The sequence below is a fragment of the Neoarius graeffei genome, chromosome 24, assembly GCF_027579695.1.
Source record: "Neoarius graeffei isolate fNeoGra1 chromosome 24, fNeoGra1.pri, whole genome shotgun sequence".
Lineage (NCBI taxonomy): Eukaryota > Metazoa > Chordata > Actinopteri > Siluriformes > Ariidae > Neoarius > Neoarius graeffei.
The window spans coordinates 45,724,895-45,747,696 of NC_083592.1; the positions used below are offsets into that span (position 1 = coordinate 45,724,895).

At 42.7% G+C, this 22,802-nt stretch overlaps 1 protein-coding gene across 1 annotated transcript in view; it reads left to right on the plus strand.

Annotated features, from left to right (window-relative positions):
* Nucleotides 1-19,401, plus strand: part of nsmfb (NMDA receptor synaptonuclear signaling and neuronal migration factor b) — a 119,117-nt gene extending 99,716 nt beyond the window's left edge. The window contains exons 16-17 of the mRNA XM_060906697.1: nt 18,429-18,504; nt 19,143-19,401. Coding sequence (XP_060762680.1) covers nt 18,429-18,504; nt 19,143-19,240 — 174 coding nt within the window. The 3' untranslated portion in view covers nt 19,241-19,401. The remainder of the gene's footprint in view (nt 1-18,428; nt 18,505-19,142) is intronic.
* Nucleotides 19,402-22,802: the final 3,401 nt, after the last annotated feature.

Sequence of the window (22,802 nt, forward strand, 5' to 3'; positions counted from 1 at the left end):
ACAGTAAACTGAGAAACATCTCTGAGCAGCTGTGTCTGGGTCAGTGACTGTTTGCTCCCGGATCGATCCATGAGGCAGAATCTCTTAGGTGGCAGACGGTCTACATTCCTAGATCATAGCTTGTCAATTCAACCGCCTTCACTACAGACAGATCAAAACCTAACAAAGTTCTTAGGTGCAAATCACACCTCTGTACCATGGCTGTTATATAAGCTATACTGAGTGAGAGGTGAAGGTGTGTGAAAGATGTGTGTGAGAAACGGACACAGTGTGACAGTCACTTTGTCACCACTGACCTGCCCACCTCTGCACTTCATGTTCTTGCTCTATAACTGTATCTCTGGCTCACTGTTTTTGTATTATCTTCCCCACAAGGATGCACACAAACCTACATACACTGATGCATAAGGGATTTTAAGGGGTTAAGGTATTAGCGACTGTGAGTTGGCCTAGTGGTTAGCATGTCCGCCTCTCGACTGGGAGATCACGAGTTCTACTCGCGGTTGGGTCATACCAAAGACCATCATAACAGTACCTACTACTGTCTGGCAAGGCACACTGCAATACAGATGCAGTGGGGAAGTCAAACTCTTGCGGTTACCAGAGGACCCGCCCCCTGTATAGGCAAGATGCTGAGGGCTATGGAAACAGAGATCGGCGCCACACCCATATGCCTTAAAGAGTGGGTTAGTACTGGGACAGGAGACAGCCTGGGAAGACCAGATTCTGGTGTGAGAGGGACTTTGACTAAGGTATTAGCATTATCATAATGCAAACATAAAGATATGGAGCATTAACAAATCAGCAGACACGAGCAATATGGAAAACACAAACAGCACAACTAAAAATCTTGTCTCATCTCATTAGCTCTAGCTGCTTTATCCTTCTACAGGGTCGCAGGCAAGCTGGAGCCTATCCCAGCTGACTACGGGCGAAAGGCGGGGTACACCCTGGACAAGTCGCCAGGTCATCACAGGGCTGACACATTGACACATAGACAACCATTCACACTCACATTCACACCTACGGTCAATTTAGAGTCACCAGTTAACCTAACCTGCATGTCTTTGGACTGTGGGGGAAACCGGAGCACCCGGAGGAAACCCACGCGGACACGGGGAGAACATGCAAACTCCACACAGAAAGGCCCTCGCCGGCCCCGGGGCTCGAACCCAGGACCTTCTTGCTGTGAGGCGACAGCGCTAACCACTACACCACCGTGCCGCCCACAACTAAAAATGCAACATGAAATTCAGAAACACAACACAAAACCAAAAACACGAGCAAATTTGGAAATACATCATCTATTGAGCATCACATGCTCAGTGGATACAGTTTATGACGACAGCATTACATCGAAAAACAGCTGCGCTTTTTCAGTATGTTATCTCGTTGTTAGCCGAGTGAAAATTATTTAACCTGAAGTTGTTTATAGTATGTTATTCAGGGACGGATCCAGACCGGTGTAACCGATGTACGGTACGTGCATCGGTCAGAAATATATGTGCACCACTTGGCTTCAATCACAGGGCCTTTGTTTACTTTACCACTAGCCGGCTACGTGAGCTATAGCTCAACCAACAGACCAATGGTTCAGGATCCGACCACCTGTGGTAAGCGGTGATGCTTACCTGACCTCATCTCATCTCATTATCTCTAGCCGCTTTATCCTGTTCTACAGGGTCACAGGCAAGCTGGAACCTATCCCAGCTGACTACGGGCGAAAGGCGGGGTACACCCTGGACAAGTCGCCAGGTCATCACAGGGCTGACACATATGCCGCTTTTCCACTACCAACGCGGCTGATTTGGGCTGAGCCGTGCGGTGCTGAGTTGGGCTGAGTCGAGCTGAGTGGGGCTGTTGGAGTTGCATTTCGACTGCAACCGTGCTGAAACGTGCTGGCTGGAAGTGGGTGGACACATTGGGTGGAGTTAGCGAAAGTGGGTGGACGTCACGTGATGTCGTTAGGCGGCGCAAACAGTGACATCAGTGACCTTTTAAGCGGTAGTCTAACGACCCGGATAGTAAACAATAAACATGGAGGACATGGAGTCGTTAGTGTTGCTGGTCTTGGTGCTGTGGCTTGTTGTCACCGACAACGCCAACAGATACTGGCAATAGCGTATAGATGAGGCCAGGCGCATAAGGCTTCAGAAATTCTCGTAATTCGTAATTCTTCTTCTTCTGGGTTTACGGTGTTTACAGATCCCAGCGTGCTCGCGGGGCGTGTGGGCATGTGAGGACACTCCTCCTCACCAATCAGTGCACAGGGGAGTGTCTGCTCACGCCCCTAGCCCCACTCGGCTCGGTTTGGCTCGATTCAGCCCCACTCCAAAACCGTGCGAGTTTTGGGTGCTAAGCAGGGCTGAAGCGAGCTGAGTCGTGCTGTTCTGATGTAGTCGAAACGCGAGCCGTGTCGGGCTGAAGCGAGCTGAAGTGAGCTGAAAAAGGGCCAATAGACACAGACAACCATTCACACTCACATTCACACCTACGGTCAATTTAGAGTCACCAGTTAACCTAACCTGCATGTCTTTGGACTGTGGGGGAAAACGGAGCACCCGGAGGAAACCCACGCGGACACGGGGAGAACATGCAAACTCCACACAGAAAGGCCCTCGCCGGCCATGGGGCTCGAACCCGGACCTTCTTGCTGTGAGGCGACAGTGCTAACCACTACACCATCATGCTGCTCGCTTACCTGACCTAATTACCTGTATTCTTACGATGCTTTGTATAGCGTGACCTGAGACAAAGAATCTAGGTCAATCCAAAAGTTTCAGTTAAAGTGGTGCTCTTTGAAATAAACGCGTTTAACACTTTCAGATAATTTGAAGGTTTGCGCATGCGCATTGTCTTAGCGTGTCTGCCTGCGTGCCGGTTGGTAAAAACAGACTGGCTTAAATATTTCATGGAGTTATTAGAATTCATGTTATTTGAATTTATGTGTACATATAATCCTGGTGGATACTGTAGAATAATGAAATAATTGTGCTGAATCTTTTGTAGATTTTCTTATTTCTGTGGTAAAAAAAAAAAAAAAACCACTCGCCAGCTCAAGTCCAGTTTGTCAGTAGTTTTTTTTTTTAATTGTTTAAATTTTTTTCTAACAGAAAACTTTACAACTCATATGAACTTGTTGCACTGATATTAAATGTGATTTGTGTGTGCAATACAAAAACATTACTCAAACAGGATGAGATTAATAAACGAAGCATCATCGCACATGGTGTATTGACTTGATAATGTGTATTAGCACATCTTAAAAACAAAAATCCATAGCGATCTGATAAAATTAGTGAAAATATTTCTGCAAATCTGCATCTGTCAGATTCCTGGGTTGGATCCGTCCCTGTTATTGTAGTGAGGAATAATTCTTTCATCTGAATAATCTGGATTCCTTTAGGCTGTAATCCTCTAGGGTGTTCCACATTCGCATAATCATATTAATGCTGTTTAAAGTTGACAGAATATTTAAAATAACATCATATGAATGCACCCTTTACCTTGTATTTTTAGTTTTGCTGTGTGTTTCTGAATTCGCAGTTGTTTTTTGGATTTGTTCATATATTTTTCACTTACAGATGACTTTAGGGATCTGTAAGTGCCGTTAGCATACTCCTTCTCCTCACGAATGGTAACTTGGCTAATATTAAGACCATCATAACTGTATAAAGAATTACAGAATCTGATCAGTTCCTCTCATTTTTTTAAAAGAATTTACAGAGCTTTGTACAGAACTTGCACTTGTTCATTCCTTGTGTGGATGTTTATAATGGCTAATACATTGTATTTGATAAAGCTGATATTTACTTCATTTTGTTAAACATTTCTGTTGTTTATGACATGAGACTTTGTGCAAATTCCACCCTGTACATACTGTACATTATATATTGGTCTGATTTGTAATTACGGTAGTAGCTACGGTACACTGCAAAAAATGGCCTTTCAAAAATAAGAAATAAAAGATTAAAACAAAGCATATTTGCTTGAATCAGGTGAAAAAAATCTGCCAATGGAACTAGTCAGATTTGACTTGGTAAGATTTCTTAAAGTAAGATGAAAAATCTAACCTGTTTTTAGATGAAATAATTCCAAAATAAGATTGGGGAACTTATTATGCGAGATCTGATTAACTCAAAATAATCAAAATAGTTCTTATAACAAGATCGTACTTCTTACATTTAGCCATTCAAGTCATTTTTATTTATTTCATTTTAAGGGTATTTCACTTAAATTCATGACAAAGTCTTAGCAGTAAAAACTGAATTTAAGATAAATATACTAATATTAGGATTGTTAAATTCTACAACTAAGCATTGCTAGCTTAAAAGATTCTCCTTTTGTGACCTGTAATTAGTAAAATACTCTAGATATGAGACCAGAGACTATCTTGAATCAAGTTGATGACATGTGTAGCATTGCAACAAGTTTATTTTTTTTCCCATTTCAACATTCAAACATTAAAACATCTCTTAAGATTCCACTTCCCCAGGACCTCAGGCACCAAAAAATAAATAAAAATAATAATAAAAAGTCTACGCATTTTGACTTGCAGTGCTTACACAATGCCAAAGCAACAGTGCATTTTGGGGGCACTGACTATTCATGTGTACGAGGGGTTTACAAGATCAGGCACAAAAAAAAAAAACACTGAACTTAACTCACAGTATTCCAAAAAGACCTCACTAAAACACCCTCCACTCACTCATAGCCTTTTTGAAGGTGCTTGTCTGGTCTAGAGTCTGTACAGCATCTAGAAGAAGCTCACTCTGAATGACTGAGAAACCAGTCGCAGTAAACTTAGGATCTGTAAGGTGGAGTTGAATTGTAATGAAAGATTCAAAGATTTCAGTAAAGTTCATTTATTCCCAAAACAAGCATACTTTGTTTTTTTTTCTTGAAACAAGATGAACCGCATTTGACAAATGTCCAAAATGTACTTACTTGTTTTAAAAAAGAACTTGTTTTATTTTCAAAGGCGCTCCAAATAAGACTTTTTCAAGACATTTTGTCTATACAAGATTTTCAAGATGGACTGTCTAAAAACTAGCCTTTCTAGCTAAATGAGGATTTGCTTGTTGGGCAATTATGTCTTATAATAAGGGTGACTAGATGTTTTGACTTGAAAATAGACAAATAAACTTCCTAAGATTTTTATTTTTTGCAGTGTATTAGTGAGAGTCTCATTTTCATTATCTCTAGCCGCTTTATCCTTCTACAGGGTCGCAGGCAAGCTGGAGCCTATCCCAGCTGACTACGGGCGAAAGGCAGGGTACACCCTGGACAAGTCACCAGGTCATCACAGGGCTGACACATAGACACAGACAACCATTCACACTCACATTCACACCTACGGTCAATTTAGAGTCACCAGTTAACCTAACCTGCATGTCTTTGGACTGTGGGGGAAACCGGAGCACCCGGAGGAAACCCACGCGGACACGGGGAGAACATGCAAACTCCACACAGAAAGGCCCTCGCCGGCCCCGGGGCTCGAACCCGGACCTTCTTGCTGTGAGGCGACAGCACTAACCACTACACCACGACGACGCCCTATTAGTGAGATTTTTGTTCTTATATTTAGTGAGTCATTGGGTAAAATAGTCTATCTATATTAAAGTGGGGTAACAAAATCAGGTTGAAAGAAATGGGACAGGACATTTTCTTTAAGCCTCAGTCTAGGAAAGTAATAACTTATGCACCATTTTGGGGTGGCAGATTTCCCAGTCCCTGTTGCAGCACTTCATGTACTTTTTCTGATTATGAAAACAGCATTTGAGAGAAAACAGGACAGAAACTGACTAATGACCAACCAAATTAGCTATAACCAATGAAACAATAAGGGTTGATATAGTGCATTGTATCAGTTTTTCCAATTTTTATAAAATTGATGAGCCACACCATGAAGTTATGGGAAAGGGTATTGGAGGCGAGATTGAGAAGAGAGGTAGCAATCTGTGAACAGCAGTACGGGTTTATGCCAAGGAAGAGCACGTTGGATGCAATTTTTGCTTTAAGAATGTAAATGGAGAAGTACAGGGAAGGCCAGAGAAAGCTACATTGTGTGTTTGTAGACCTGGAGAAGGCATACGATAGAGTGCCGAGAGATGAGTTATGCTATTGTATGAGAAAGTGTGGAGTGAATGAGTGGTGCAAGACATGTATGAGAATAGTGAAACAGCAGTGAGGTGTGCAGTTGGAACGACTGAATGGTTCAAGGTGAAAGTGGGACTTCATCAAGGATCTGCTTTGAGTCCTTTCTTGTTTGCCATAGTGATGGATAGCTTGATGGACGAAGTGAGGCAAGAGTCATCATGGAACATGATGTTTGCAGATGATATTGTGATATCATCTCATCTCATTATCTCTAGCCGCTTTATCGTGTTCTACAGGGTCGCAGGCAAGCTGGAGCCCATCCCAGCTGACTACGGGCGAAAGGCGGGGTACACCCTGGACAAGTCACCAGGTCATCACAGGGCTGACACATAGACACAGACAACCATTCACACTCACATTCACACCTACGGTCAATTTAGAGTCACCAGTTAACCTAACCTGCATGTCTTTGGACTGTGGGGGAAACCGGAGCACCCGGAGGAAATCCACACGGACACGGGGAGAACATGTAAACTCCACACAGAAAGGCCCTCGCCGGCCACGGGGCTCGAACCCGGACCTTCTTGCTGTGAGGCGACAGCGCTAACCACTACACCACCGTGCCGCCCTGATATTGTGATATGTGGTGAAAGTAGAACGGAGGTTGAGTTGGGTTTGGAGAGATGGAGGTATGCATTGGATTCCAATGATTGGAATGAAGAGGAATGAAGGTGAGCAGTAGCAAAACAGAATACATATGCATCAGTGAGAATGGGGATGAGAGTGTAGTGAAGATGCAAGGAGTAGACATAAAGAAAGTTGGTGAATTCAAGTACCTGGGGTCAACTGTGCAAGAAAATGGGGGCTGCAATAGTGAGGTGAGAAAGAGAGCGCAGGCAGGGTGGAGCAGTTGGAGAAGGATTTTGGGAGTCATTTGTGATGGGAAAGTCCCAGCAAAAGTCAAAGGTAAGATGTATAAGACAGTAGTGAGACCAGCTGTGATGTATGGGTTGGAGACCGTACCCTTAAAGAAGGGACAGGAGGCAAAGTTGGAGGTGGCGGAGTTGAGGATGTTAAGGTTTGCGATGGGAGTGACAAGGTTGGACAGGATAAGGAACGAGCACATCAGAGGGACAGCACATGTGGAGAGCTTGGGAATTAAGCTAAGAGAGATGAGACTGAGATGGTATGGGCACATCCTGAGAAGAGATGCAGAGCATGTTGGAAGGAGAATGTTGAGGATGGAGCTGCCAGGCACACAAAAATGAGGAAGGCCAAAGAGGAGATACATGGATGTGGTGAGAGAGAACATGAAAGTGGCAGGTGTGGCAGAGAAGGATGCAGAAGACAGGGAGCAATGGAGACGGAAGATCCGCTGTGGTGACCCCTAATCAGGAGCAGCCAAAAGAAGAAGAAGAAGATCAGTTTTTCCAATTTTTATGAGTAACATTCTACTGGGTTCATGCTATGTTTCCTCTGAATGTTGAACATGATAAACAGAAATGCTGTAACATCCATCATCCATAACCGCTTATCCTGTACAGGGTCGTGGGCAAGCTAGAGCCTATCCCAGCTGACTATGGGCAAGAGACGGGGTACACCCTGGACAAATCGCCAGGTCATCTCAGGGCTGACACATAGAGACAAACAACCAGTCACACTCACACACCTATGGTCAATTTAGAGCCACCAATTATCCTAACCTGCATGTCTTTGGACTGTGGGGGAAACCGGAGCACCCTGAGGAAACCCACGCAGACACGGGGAGAACATGCAAACTCCACACAGAAAGGCTCCCGTCGGCCACTGGGTTAGAACCCAGAACCTTCTTGCTGTGAGGCAACAGTGCTAACCACTACACCATCATGCCGCTCTATGCTGACACTTTTGTTTTAAAAAAAAAAAAAACAATACACTAAATTTACATCTGTATCCTCTGTCTTGTTGCATGTTTTGTACTTTGATTGGACAATGTGTGCTTATTTTTAGTTTTCCCTTCAAAGACATTTTGTGAGGGGAAAAGGATGATGACATGTTTTGGACTATTTATGATGACAGTCTGGGCTAAAAAGAAATCAGCCTCAGTTTCACTTTTTCATACTATTCTGCATTGGGGGAAACCATGACCTAATGGTTAGAGGAGCAGCTTTGGGACAGTAAGGTTGCTGGTTTGATTCCCTGGACCAGCAGGAATGGCTGAAGTGCCCTTGAGTAAGGCACCTAACCCCCAACTGCTCCCCAGGCTGCTCTGGGTATGTTGTATGTTGCTCTGGATAAGAGCATCTGCTAAATGCCTGTATTGTGTTGGTGGAGCTGTTGCACTTTGCTCCAGAAAGTCCAAAATAATCAGTCTCTATCTTTAATTATTCCCCGATTATCTCTCTAATATAGTCATGGCCAATTCCCACCCAACAGCTCCCCCCATCACATGACAACTATCATGTAGCCTTTTCGAAATGCTCCTCAGGGAACATCACGGGCAGCATAACACACTCATAACAAGACTTATCCACCCACCTCCGCATGCATGAGCCCACGGATCCCCATGATTGGCTAGTGTCGCTGTAATTGATAGGGGAGAAAGAGTATGCCACCCCTCCCTTCTGACATGGTCAATTTTACTCTCAGGCTCCTGGCCACGGACAGCATTGGCATCATTGGGATTTGAACTCATGATCTCTGGAAGATAGGGCTAATGCTTTTTTATTTTGCAACTCAAGAATCCCCAAAGTACTATTCTCATTATCTCTAGCCGCTTTATCCTGTTCTACAGGGTCGCAGGTAAGCTGGAGCCTATCCCAGCTGACTACGGGCGAAAGGTGGGGTACACCCTGGACAAGTCGCCAGGTCATCACAGGGCTGACACATAGACAACCATTCACACTCACATTCACACCTACGGTCAATTTAGAGTCACCAGTTAACCTAACCTGCATGTCTTTGGACTGTGGGGGAAACCAGAGCACCCGGAGGAAAACCACACGGACACGGGGAGAACATGCAAACTCCACACAGAAAGGCCATCGCCGGCCACAGGGCTCGAACCCGGACCTTCTTGCTGTGAGGCGACAGCGCTAACCACTACACCACTGTGCCGCCCATTCCCAAAGTAATCAATCTTAATACATTTACTAACAGCTTAATATATTCAGCATCTGATACGGATGCCAAAAATGAGACCTTATTTTAATGTCTTTGAAAGATCGGCGCTTAGACCTGTTAGTCCATTAGATAGCCACTAAGCTTTTGGTTTCTCTAGATGATGAATATGTTTGAACATCAGACTAGAGTGTTTTATTGTAGCTCTGTAATCACATGGTACACACACATGTTTTACTATCATGTGTGCCTCTGCACTTATATTTCTAATGAAAGGGAAACATAGTCATTTCTTGTTTTTTGCTAGTTATAGAGAGTTTCTGCTCCAACACTCCCACCTGTACTACCTCAACTCTTCAGCAGCGGAGGGGAGCAGCTGGAAACTTTAGTCATCCTTCTATAAATATACATGCCCTGCTTCATCTGCATGTCTGCGGCACTTCAGAGCTCCATGCCACACTGCGTTTGACGCAACTTATTGTAGATGCTTGTGGCTTGTGTCACATACAAGTAATGTATTCTGAGAATGTAGTCTCATGGCATTTTTACTTTTTGAGCCAAGCTAGCAACATGGACGCATTTGTCTTGTGAATTCTCATCTCATCTCATTATCTGTAGCTGCTTTATCCTGTTCTACAGGGTCTCAGGCAAGCTGGAGCCTATCCCAGCTGACTACGGGCGAAAGGCGGGGTACACCCTGGACAAGTCGCCAGGTCATCACAGGGCTGACACAGAGACACAGACAACCATTCACACTCACATTCACACCTACGGTCAATTTAAAGTCACCAGTTAACCTAACCTGCATGTCTTTGGACTGTGGGGGAAACCGGAGCACCCGGAGGAAACCCACGCGGCCACGGGAAGAACATGCAAACTCCGCACAGAAAGGCCCTCGCCTGCCACGGGGCTCGAACCCGGACCTTCTTGCTGTGAGGCGACAGCGCTAACCACTACACCACCGTGCCGCCCCTGTCTTGTGAATTATTTATTATTATTATTATTATTACTGGAAGACTTAGGAGAAACGTAGGTTATATTTCTTTGTAGAAAGCTTTCTTTTACTGAGCACACTGATCAAAATGGCAGCCTGAGTTCTGAGTGCTGTTGTGGTAATGTTTCTGTTGTTGTGTCTGGGAAAATTATTATTGTTGATGATATTGCTGTGGTTGTTATTGGTACTTTTATAGCTATTGTTATGTTTTGTCTAGATCAGCTTGATAAATGGCTAAGGTTATGAAGATAAGCCTAGAATCAGATACTGTGCAAGGTCCAGACACAAAGATCTGGATAAGTTATCAACATTATTCAGGAGTAAAAAGAGTCTCACTCACTCACTCAGCTCCGCATGCTCTCGAAGGGAGCGTGGCGCCTCTGCATATGGCTCACCAAGCGGGTCTGTTCCTGGCAGCCTCCCTGGCGGTGGCGATGTTGAGGCCAGCAGCCTGCAGGTCGTCGCTCAGCTGTTCGGACCATGTGCGTCTGGGTCGGCCTCTGGGACGGGACCAGGTGGTGGGGGTCGGTTCCTTCAGTAGGGCGGCTGGTTCCAGGGGTGGCTCCGCCCTGGCGATGCGGCCGAAAAGGCGGAGACGGGCCGAGTGGATCTTGTTGGACAGTGGAGTCTGGTTGGTGATCTCACACAGGGTGGCATTGGAAACATGGTCATACCACTTGATCCCCAAGATCCTTCGTTGGCACTTGGTGTCGAAGGCATCCAGGCGGTGTTCCTGGGTGACTTTGTAAAAAGAGTGACTTTGTATTTTAATGCTTAATTATTCATTTTTAGTTTATAGCTGAAAATAAGACTGTTCAAAGTGGATTTATTTTTTGCTTTGTAGTGTGGCTTCACGTTTGACTAATGCCATAATAGAGACACGTCTATTAATTAATGGAAGGGGAATAAATGCATAGTACTCTATCCCATCACCTCGAGTTGTCCTAGTGGTTAGCATGTTCACCTCTTGACTGAGAGATCGTGAGTTCTACTTGTGGTCGGGTCATACCAAAGACCATCATGAAAATGATACCTACTACCATTTGGCAAGGCACACTGCAATACAGATGCAGTGGGGAAATCAAACTCTCGCGGTTACCAGAGGACTAGCCCCCCACTGTAACCCTAGCCGTATAGGCGAGAGGCCGAGGGCAATGGAAACGGAGACCCATACGCCTCAAAGAGTTGGCGCCTCAAACAGTTGGTTAGTACTGGGACAGGAGACTGCCTCGGAAGACCAGATTCTGGCATGAGAGGGACTTTGACTCTATCCCATCTTCTTTAAACAGTCTGTTTTCACTGGCAGTTTTTTAAACAAGCCATGCTGTCAGTTTGCTAATCATGAAACTATGAGAGGGTCAATAAAATGAAAAGTCTGCAAAAACTCACTTTATTGACATAATGTCAACAGCCATGCAGCTCGCTGTAGCTTGTCTCTGGTCCAATGAGCTGCCTTTAGCTAAATAATTTACTTAAATGCATGTAACCGGATCAACCGCAATAAAGGATCTGTACTTTGATTGACCCTGCTGCACTATTTTTTTTTTTTCAAGTATTCAGTTGGTCTGCTGAAATACATTGCTCAGTCTGCATCTAGACCCCGGTCCACCAGTTGATGATGCCTGAAACAAACCTTTGGCATGATTGATTTGAATTCATCTACCCTTACACAGGGGGATTGATTAACCTCACTGTGGCTCGAGTGATTCATGTGCAAGAGAAGAATAGAGCAATAAAGCATTCACAAAGAAAAATGACTTGAGACCAGAAAAGGTATGCGTGAGATGACGCAATAAGCCCCATAATCCTTTTCCCAGTCTGCACTGATCACTGAAAACTGATCATTTGGAAAACAAAAGTTGTTATGAACGTGTGTGTCATAATTCCCTCAAATGCTTGTGTGATGATGCATAAAATTCTTCATCTTCAGAAGAATGAGTCAATTTATCAGAACCGTCACCAAAAAAAAAAAAAAGCGAATAAAAAAAAGCTAAAAATATGGATGTTGTACCATTGAGAAAAACAAGATTTATCGCCTCAGAACTAGCTCTGAATCAAATGATGTATGGTATAGATTAACTGAGGTTATCCTTCCTTAACAAGTCCTCAAGAGACAGAAGAATAGACACATAATTTTTACAAAACTTATAGGAATCCATCCCGTACTGTCGGGGAATTCTTTGCAGTATCCCTTATGCAATGACGGCACTGATATAAACAGTTCTTAAAAGTGTCCTGTTTATTTTGAACTGTAAAATAAATCAGGTTTATGAACTGACTTTTGGACTTTGCAGAGATTTAAAGCAAATTAGTACACTGTCAGTAATACGGATACAGTCGGAGTCCATTTCTGTCCCCCATGGTACAGTCTACATTACTGTACTCCCTCAGGCTCATTATTGGACTTCAAGGTAACTATTGCCCCTTTTCCACCAAAGCAGTTCCAGGGCTGGTTCGGGGCCAGTGCTTAGTTTGGAACCGGGTTTTCTGTTTCCACTGACAAAGAACTGGCTCTGGGGCCAGAAAAAACGGTTCCAGGCTAGCACCAACTCTCTGCTGGGCCAGAGGAAAGAACCGCTTACATCAGCGGGGGGGTGGAGTTGTTAAGACCAACAAGAATAACAAGACCGCGAAAGATCACCATTTTTAAGCGGCAAGAAGCAGCAGCTGTACAAACGCGAAGTCATCCATTATTATTATTGTTGTTGTTGCTGCTGCTTCTTCCGCATTGTTTTTGCTTCGATATTCGCGCCAAGATTTAAGCAAACGTAGCGACGTAACGACGTATACAGCGACGTAATGACATATACAGCGACGTAATGACGTGGCTTCCCTTAGCACCGCGAGCTATGGAAACGCAAACTGGTTCTCAGCTGGCTCACAAGTTGAACGAGTTGTGAACCAGCACTAGCCCCGTACCAGCCCTGGAACTGATTTGGTTGGAAAGGGGTATATGTGTACCTTTTTAGCAGGGCTTTGAACCGGAATTTTTTTCCTATTGGTTCGTTCCGAACAGAAACGGAATTTTAACGTTTCCGGTTTTGGGTTCCACCATTAAATAGACGTTCCCGAACCGGTTAGAACAAAAAAAATTCGTTCCTGGAACGGTTAATTACGTTCCCTGTCAGCTGTTTAACAAATGGCTATAAAATTATGTCTCTGTCTCATCCAGCTTAAGCCAAATGTAGGCTAATTCTATTACAACCTTCATTAAATAAGACAAGAAATAATTCAAAACAATTATTATTTCAAATGTTGGCGATTTGGATTCTCAGTATGTCTTCCCATCTACACAAACAGAAAAAGTGCCAAAAATGAAAGAGAATTTGTTTAGTGTGTTACCAAAGGCTAGTCTTTTTTTTTTATAGATAGGACAGTGTAGAAAGACAGGAAATGAGCAGGAGAGAGAGACGGGGAGGGATCGGGAAATGACCTCGGGTCGGAATCGAACCCGGGTCCCCGGATTTATGGTACGGTGCCTTAGCCATCTGAGCCATGACACCCCCTACCAAAGGCTAGTCAGGCCCTATAGAGGGCTACCGCATGACATCACCGCGCCACGAGATTTTGTTAGGCGCCATATTGGAAGACCAAGTACACATCTATGCAAGTACATTCATTCATTCATTATCTCTAGCCGCTTTATCCTTCTACAGGGTCGCAGGCAAGCTGGAGCCTATCCCAGCTGACTACGGGCGAAAGGCGGGGTACACCCTGGACAAGTCGCCAGGTCATCACAGGGCTGACACATAGACACAGACAACCATTCACACTCACACCTACGGTCAATTTAGAGTCACCAGTTAACCTAACCTGCATGTCTTTGGACTGTGGGGGAAACCAGAGCACCCGGAGGGAACCCACGCGGACACGGGGAGAACATGCAAACTCCACACAGAAAGGCCCTCGCCGGCCCCGGGGCTCGAACCCAGGACCTTCTTGCTGTGAGGCGACAGCGCTAACCACTACACCACCGTGCCGCCCCTATACAAGTACATACATACATAAAACAAACTACACCTGAAATGTAGCCAGGGCCGGTTCTGCCCTAATCTGGACCCGGGTGCAACATCGCGCAACCCCCCCCCAAAAAAAACAAAAAAAAACCCACCAGTCTAAATCAGGACAACCATCACATAACTATAACTATAAACATTTTATATCAACTATTTTAACTAAATGGGCTATAATAAATAAGCCTGCAGGCAGCCACGGCGGGCTGCCTCAGAAAAGTAACCATTCAATGACACAACTGAAAGCCTGCAGCCACGGCGGGCTGCCTTAAAAAGTAACCATTTGTCCTACCTTAAAACTCGTTTTGCATTTTCTGCCTCCTTTTTTGTATTTTCGACCCTCCGTTTATTTTCTTTCCTTTTCTGAAAACTCGATTTGTGTCCAGACATTTTGTTCTGCTACCAACGAACTAACTCGTCAGGTCTCGTCTCTCGAGCCCGCGATGATTCCCGTGGGAAGGGCAACAATTGATACATTTTTACAAACAGCCAATAGGGAGGTTGCAACGTTCAGGCTCTTCTTTGCTCAGACACTCAGTAATGCACTTATTCACTTATCACATGGAGACATGATAGTAGTCCACCTTCCCGCTCTCTCCATTCAGTCAGCGAACGTCACACAGGAAGTGAACCCCAGCGGGTCATAGAAACTTGCGCAGGAGAAGAATGACTTTTTTTATTTGTAGGCTACGGAAACTTTGAGGAACGAAATAAAAACCGGTATTAACCGGTTACCATTATTTTTAATAAGCGTTTCTGTTCCGGAACATAAAAAAATAATAAAGTTTCTGGTTTCGTTTCTGTTCCATGTGAAATAGAAAAAGTTCCCGGTTTTCCTTTTCGTTCCTTGAACCGGTTCAAAGCCCTGCTTTTTAGGGCCAAAAAGGTACATATATGTTCCCAATCAGTATCTAAATGGTACAATTAAGTACCTTAGAGGGTACTGGCACAGTGACAAGCCATTGTACTCCTAAAGGTACAATAATGTGCTTTGTTTTCTGAGAGTGTAATACTACATGCAAGTTCTGCTAAAGGTGCACATTAAGGGCTTGTACAACACAGTGCTGTTGAGTTGATTTGAATTGGTAATAAGGTGTTGATTATTTTCTGGAACAGCAAATCTAACTGCAGTTTGGCTGTAAGTTTGGTATTAATACATTCATTTTTATATAGTAACAACGTACACAGGGACACTTCACCAAAACTAATTCAACAACAACAACAACAACAACAACAACAAGTGTTGCCAGGCAAAACAAACCTCACCCGGTAGCACTTATGATGAACATGAAGGAAGATATCATGACAAAACGATTTTGACCTTTTTGGTGACCTTGACATCGACCTTGATTTTGACCTTGTGTGTGAACATACACATGGTTCTGATTCTCATTCGCATACCGTACTGCTCTCAGCCAATCAGAACACACCATACTGCTCTCAGCCAATCAGAACACATCTGAAGGAAGACATCGCGACAAAATGATTTTGACCTTTTTGATGACCTTGACCTTACCTGGATGACCCTCAAAATGTTGGAGGTTCTATTTGAGACCAATGCCCATCTATCCTGAAAGTTTCATGAAGATTGGTCCAGCTGTTTTCCCGTAATATCATTAACAAAAAAAAAAAGAAACCCCACCGAAAACAATACCTCGCCCCCTGGTGGACTCCGTCCCAGGCGAGGTAACAACAACAACAACAACAACATTGTGTAGTAGTTTATGAAAGTACATATTTTTGGAAGGATTCTCTAGTTTCAGTGCTTTGTAACATTCAGACAAAAAGCTGCAACTTTAAGTTTCCAACAAAGGGAAGTCTTCAATGTGTAATTTTTCTTGTTATTACCTTCATTAGAGAGAAAAATGCAGGTTGGTAAAAGAACAACAGTTTATAGCTGGAATAATGTTAGCGATAGCATGAACTAACTAGATTTATGGATATTTCACAGTACTAAACATAAATATAAACTGATAAAAAGTATGACATTTTCATTATTAAACTAAAAGGTCACATGGTAGAGTGCATCCCTCTGCCAAGCCACATATTATCAACATCCAAATCAAATCGCTTGAACCTAGGATACTAAACCTGTACACCAAATTTCATCCAAAGCCATTCACTGGGGAAGCCATAGCCTAATGGTTAGAGAAGCAGCTTTGGGCTCAAAAGGTTGCTGGTTTGATTCCCTGGACCAGCAGGAATGGCTGAAGTGCTCTTAAGCAATGTACCTAACCTCCAGGCTGCTCTGGGTATGTTATACATTGCTCTGGATAAGAGTGTCTACTAAAGACATGTACTGCTTTTTGAGTTACGTTGGGAACAGGCAAAAAAAAAAAAAAAATCCTGGATTGGCATACATATCTGGATCCTGGATTGACATACACTACCGTTCAAAAGTTTGGGGTCACTTTGAAATTTCCTTATTTTTGAAAGAAAAGCACTGTTCTTTTCAATGAAGATCACTTTAAACTAATCAGAAATACACTCTATACATTGCTAATGTGGGCAGCACGGTGGTGTAGTGGTTAGCGCTGTCGCCTCACAGCAAGAAGGTCTGGGTTCGAGCCCCGTGGCCGGCGAGGGCCTTTCTGTGCGGAGTTTGTATGTTCTCCCCGTGTCCGTGTGGGTTTCCTCCGGGTGCTCCGGTTTCCCCCACAGTCCAAAGACATGCAGGTTAGGTTAACTGGTGACTCTAAATTGACCGTAGGTGTGAATGTGAGTGTGAATGGTTGTCTGTGTGTCAGCCCTGTGATGACCTGGCGACTTGTCCAGGGTGTACCCCGCCTTTCGCCCGTAGTCAGCTGGGATAGGCTCCAGCTTGCCTGTGACCCTGTAGAAGGATAAAGCGGCTAGAGATAATGAGATGAGATGAGACATTACTAATGTGGTAAATGACTATTCTAGCTGCAAATGTGTGGTTTTTGGTGCAATATCTCCATAGGTGTATAGAGGCCCATTTCCAGCAACTATCACTCCAGTGTTCTAATGGTACAATGTGTTTGCTCATTGCCTCAGAAGGCTAATGGATGATTAGAAAACCCTTGTACAATCATGTTAGCACAGCTGAAAACAGTTGAGCTCTTTAGAGAAGCTATAAAACTGACCTTCCTTTGAGCAGATTGAGTTTCTGGAGCATCACATTTGTGGGGTCGATTAAATGCTCAAAATGGCCAGTAAAATGTCTTGACTATATTTTCTATTCATTTTACAACTTATGGTGGTAAATAAAAGTGTGACTTTTCATGGAAAACACAAAATTGTCTGGGTGACCCCAAACTTTTGAACAGTAGTGTACATATCCAGATTTGCATCAAAATCTAATCAATTGTTCCTTAGCCCATGGCCCACCTTTCCTCCAAATTTCATCAAAATCCGTTCACTACTTTTTGAGTTACGTTGGGAACAGGCAAAAAAAAAAAAATCCTAGATCGGCATACATATCCACATTTGCATCAGAATCTAATTAATTGTTCCTTAGCCCATGGCCCACCTTTCCTCCAAATTTCATCAAAATCTGTTCACTGCTTTTTGAGTTACATTGGGAAGGGGCAAATAAACACACGGAGGCAAAAACATAACCTCCTCCAACACAGTTGATGGAAGTAATAAATTAAAGAAATTATTAGTTTTGGCAAATTGCTGTGGCATCAGGGTGACTTTGGGATGTACTGTTAAAGGAAAACAAACAACTTCAAGTTGGTATCACACCACTTCCTCTACCAACAACAGCACTCCCTGTTTTGTTTTATTCCTTACATACATAGTAGATGGACCTCAAAACAGGAAACCGTACAGCCTCACAGACCACACGTGAAAAACAACTGTTAAACCATGAATGCTCCATTTGGGGCATGGGTTTAGAGAAATAGCATGATCTAGAGAGAACGGGCTCTCACAGATGTTCCAGCAGAGCCCCTTCCAACAAAGGTCAATCATAATCCTTACTAAAACCGGCAGCTTAGCATTTGACTGTTCCTTGTAATTTCACTCCTTCTGCTCCGTGACACACATACCGCCTCCGCTTCCCTCAGGCTCCCAACAACACTGATAACCATCATGCTCCTCTGTAGGTCTCATCTAATAATGTCTGGAAAAAAAAAAGTTCAGCTGTTCATCTCGTTGAACAATTTTATTCCTTTAAATTTGCATGCTGATTTGCTGTTTGGTTGTGCATGACATTGGAATGAGTGATGAACAGAAGCACTTTGTTGTTCTTTCAGCTTGTGCAGAACCTCAAGAGGCTGATGAGACCATATGCTGTGGAGTTTAAGAGTCCTCTGGAACTCTCTGCACAAGGTGAGTGCACACACTCACCCTCATACACTCTCACACACTCATACAATCATGCACACTTGGAATTATGGTCTCGTAAAAAACAAAACAACAACAACAACAAAAAAGAGATATGATGTGGTGTTCAGTCATGTGGCCTGTTTAGTACGTTTCCAATGTCTCTACTCAGTCATAGTGTGGGGCAGCAAATGATGCTCATCCATCACACGTTAGCAGATAGACAGAAATACAGGCAAGCAGAATCTCACACACACGATCATACGTGCGTTCATGGCAGGTGGTCAACGTACACAGATATGCGCACAAACCTGACTTGAACTCGCTTATCTTTTTGGCCACGACTATCGATTGGTTGTTAATTACATTCCAATTAAACTCTCATTATCTTCCCCTACAGACTTGCTCTCCTTATTGGACCCAGGAGAGTTTCCTTCTGCTCTCCCTCTAGCTAACTTCTTTCTTTTCCTCTTTTAATTTGTCTCTGTTTTATTTATCTCCTATGCATTCAGTCACAGTTTGATCAGATGTCCCACTGCTGTAGATAATTAGCCGCGTTTTAAATAAGAAGCTGTATTTAAACTCTACATTTTCCGTGTCTGGTGTCTCATCGAGTGAAAATGTTCTCCGTCTTGCTGCTGTAGGGAAGGAGATGATCGAGATGTACTTTGACTTCCGTCTGTTCCGACTATGGAAGAGCCGGCAGCACTCCAAACTCCTCGACTACGACGACCTTCTGTGACACCTCGTCCTTTCTCTTTAGAGCGCCCGAGAAAGGCGCGTAGCTCCATTTAGGGCCCTACTGCGGCTGTGTTCCCCTCTAGAGCCTCAGCGTGAAAGCTCTGAGCTGGAGGAAGGTGATGCAGAAGCATAAAGATGGCTGTTTGAATTGTTCGCTCTGGCATGCGGATGAAGGCAGGAGGTTCAGCCGTTCCTCTAAGGTGCCATTTGTACGCCCAGACCTTTTGAACTCTCAGAGGTGGAATGGATAATGGTGATGGACGGTAGGTTCAGCTAGAACTTAACGATGTGTTTTAACCGAAATCGATTTTGAAGGGACGTCCCTGGAGAGGAAGCTAACATAGCCACATTTGTTATTGAGTAGCTATGTAGCTGTGTTGTTATGAACCACCAGGGATCATTTTCAGTCTTTCTGAGTCAGTCTTCTTTAGAAACTAAGTACTTATATGTTCTTTATCAGGTAGAGATGGTAAAATAAACCCATATATTTTACTAATCTCACAGGACTCCATATAGTACTGTAGTCGAGAAATTCTTCATAGTATTCCTTACTTATTCAGAGCATTGATATTTTTTGACATATGGCCTGTGTTTTGTTTTGTTTTTTTTCTGGAGGAGAACTCAGGTTTTCTAAACTAACCTCCCTGACCTTCTTCTGCACTCCAAAGGAGAACAGGCTGCTAGACAGCAATGATTCAGAATTAATAACAGGAGCAATGGGAGTTGCGGAAACAAGAGTTCTGACAAAATATAATGTAGAATTTCTTTTGAGTGAGTGTGTGTGCTAGATTTCCATAGAGTTAGAAGTTAGATTTTTCATAGTGGACATTTTCAGGCATCGATTCTTGAATAAACCTGTTGGGTGTTGTTATAAATTTGCAGAGAAGATGCCATATTTAAAACAGTCATCTCTGTCGGGTGTAGATGCGTGCCAAAAATTAGTTGTCATCTCACAATATTCAGCGATATTATTAATAGCGACAGCGCAACATTTGGTCCCGCATGGCCTCTCGCGTGAAAATTCAAAACAAATCCGATGGCTGAAGTTATATATAAAGTTAAAATGATTGAAGGAAGGTTTGAATTTGTATTTTTCATCTTTTCTTACAAATTTGTTTGCACGATGTCAAGCAAAATCAAATGACATTACCCTGAATTTATAACGAAAACAGGTTCAGATACTGACAAAGTTGAACTGTTTGCGTCAAATTTTTCCCAATGAAAAATTAGCCTAAAAATTTGCTAACGCGTCTTTGTTTATTTTGATTGAAGGTTTATTTTTTCAGTGCGATGATCAGCTGAATGACCATCACATGGATCCTTCTCTCAGACTGTAATTTGTCTGACTGGGTGAGTGTTTAATAAGAGCGTCGAAAACACACCCTGATAAATCTGTTGATTGATGCAAAATTCAGGAAATTTTGCATAACGAAAAATTTATTTCATAATAAAAACTAGCGATATTATAAACTGACGTTTCGACGTCACTGACATCATCGTCAGAGTAAAATAAACAGTGTTTGAGTAAGTGATTAAGAGTCAGTTCAAGTTTTTATAAGGTCCCAAGGGAGTACATCAAGTAAAAGTCGTCTGACATGGTGATAAGACAGCTTGGACGTTTGAGTGCTAGACTTAACATCGCCTTACTTCCTGTTTAAACGAGCCATAAAATTCAGGAGGAAGTCAAGTTACACGAAGCCAAACCACCGCTGGTTAGCCAACAGAATGTTGTTTATTTATTTATTTATTTATTTATTTAAGTGTGGTCTGTGTGATGCAGACTATGTTGACTACACCTGCAGGCATCTGTACCAACAAATTGAAGAACATCGCCACTCAACTATTGATCACTGGTAAACACCTTAAAGCTAGACTGCCTTTCAGATTTTTCAAGTGTGGGTCATAAAAAGAATTTTCCCCGACACCCAGTTATTTTTGTTTAGTGGACCGAAAGCTACTGAATTCGAATCACAGACTTCCAATTTTATTTGCTTTTTTAATAGAACAATTAATGAATTTAGGGCCACATGGCCCTAAATTCTCCACTATTTTTTCCTGCTTCACCATGACCCAATTCAAGATACTACGTCATGCATCACGTAGTGTGCGTTCCCCGTTCGTGCAAGGCATTGTGGGATACAAATTTGAAACGGGAGAGAAAAATGGAGGACGCGAGTGTGCGAATGAAACATGAAAGACCGACTACAGTAACGGAAAGTGAGAAGAAAAAACGTTATGTTATATATGAAGGAAAGGAAACGCAGGACCAGACTAATAAATATCGGCGGTCAGCGAGCACCTCGGTGTGATCAGCTGTACGTTTAGCGACAGAATGATGGAACTGTCAGTGCACGCTCAAAGGTAAACCTGCACATGCGCACACGGACTTCCTCTGTCTGCTTGACTGCGTGAAATAAGCGAGTTCATGCACATTATTTGCTTTAATCCCGTCAAATGAAATAACTTCCCAGCTACAGAATGGCCTGATATTTTGTGAGATATTACAGAAATAAACATATATCACAATGACCACATTTCAGAGGGAACTAAATTTCACCGATTTTATGAAATTGAAAGGCCGGCTAGCTTTAAGATTCAGCATGGCCTCCTAGACGTCACTGATTTCAGCAATCAATTTACTATTCTACGAAAATGCACTGGGAAGCTGGACTGTTTGAATTACAAGATGTTGCTCATCCAAGCAAAAAAGCCAAAATTAAACATTGAACATTATGATTCTGTAATGTGCTAAGGTTTTTACTTGATGTACTCCCTTGGGACCTTATAAAAACTTGAACTGACTCTTAATCACTTACTCAAGCACTCTTTATTTTACTCTGACGATGACGTCAGTGGCGTTGAAATGTCAGTTTGTAATATCGCTAGTTTTTATTATTAAATGTATAACAAAAGTTGTTTTAATCAAGATATTAAAAATTTAAATGTTAAAATGCTGCCCAACGGAATATTGTGATAATATCGTATAACATGATAAAAAAATTAGGTCGTTTAAATGATTAGAAAATTTCATATAGGCACATGCTTCATACTTTAACAGATGTTAATATTAATTAAAACTGTTTCATGTTTTGTGATTATTAAGGTGTATTGATAAGCTGAAATTCATCCAGCGTGTCGAGCAGGTTTGCGCCGATATTGTTGTAAAACCTCTCATACATGTACGTGTGTACATTAATACTTGTTCAGACACGTACTGATCCTTTTGTAATGTAGATCTACATCTCTGTAATGTCAGAGAGAAGGACCTGACCTGATGCTTGTTTATAATCTAAGGTTAAAGGGTGCAATTCTTCGCAATACTTCTTTTCTGATCATAAGCATTACCAACCAAATGCTACTGTGATAGATTTTAGATATTTCAAGTCTTTCAGCTTTTTTTTTTTAATGATGGCAGTAATACAGGAGGTTTGTTTTATGTCGGCACACTACCGTTTGCTTCTTTAAGTAAAGAAGCATGAAAAATCAGTGATAAGAAAAAAATCATGGTGGCTTGTGGAGTTATAGGAAAATAATCAACAGCTCAATATAGAGTGTCATAAAGC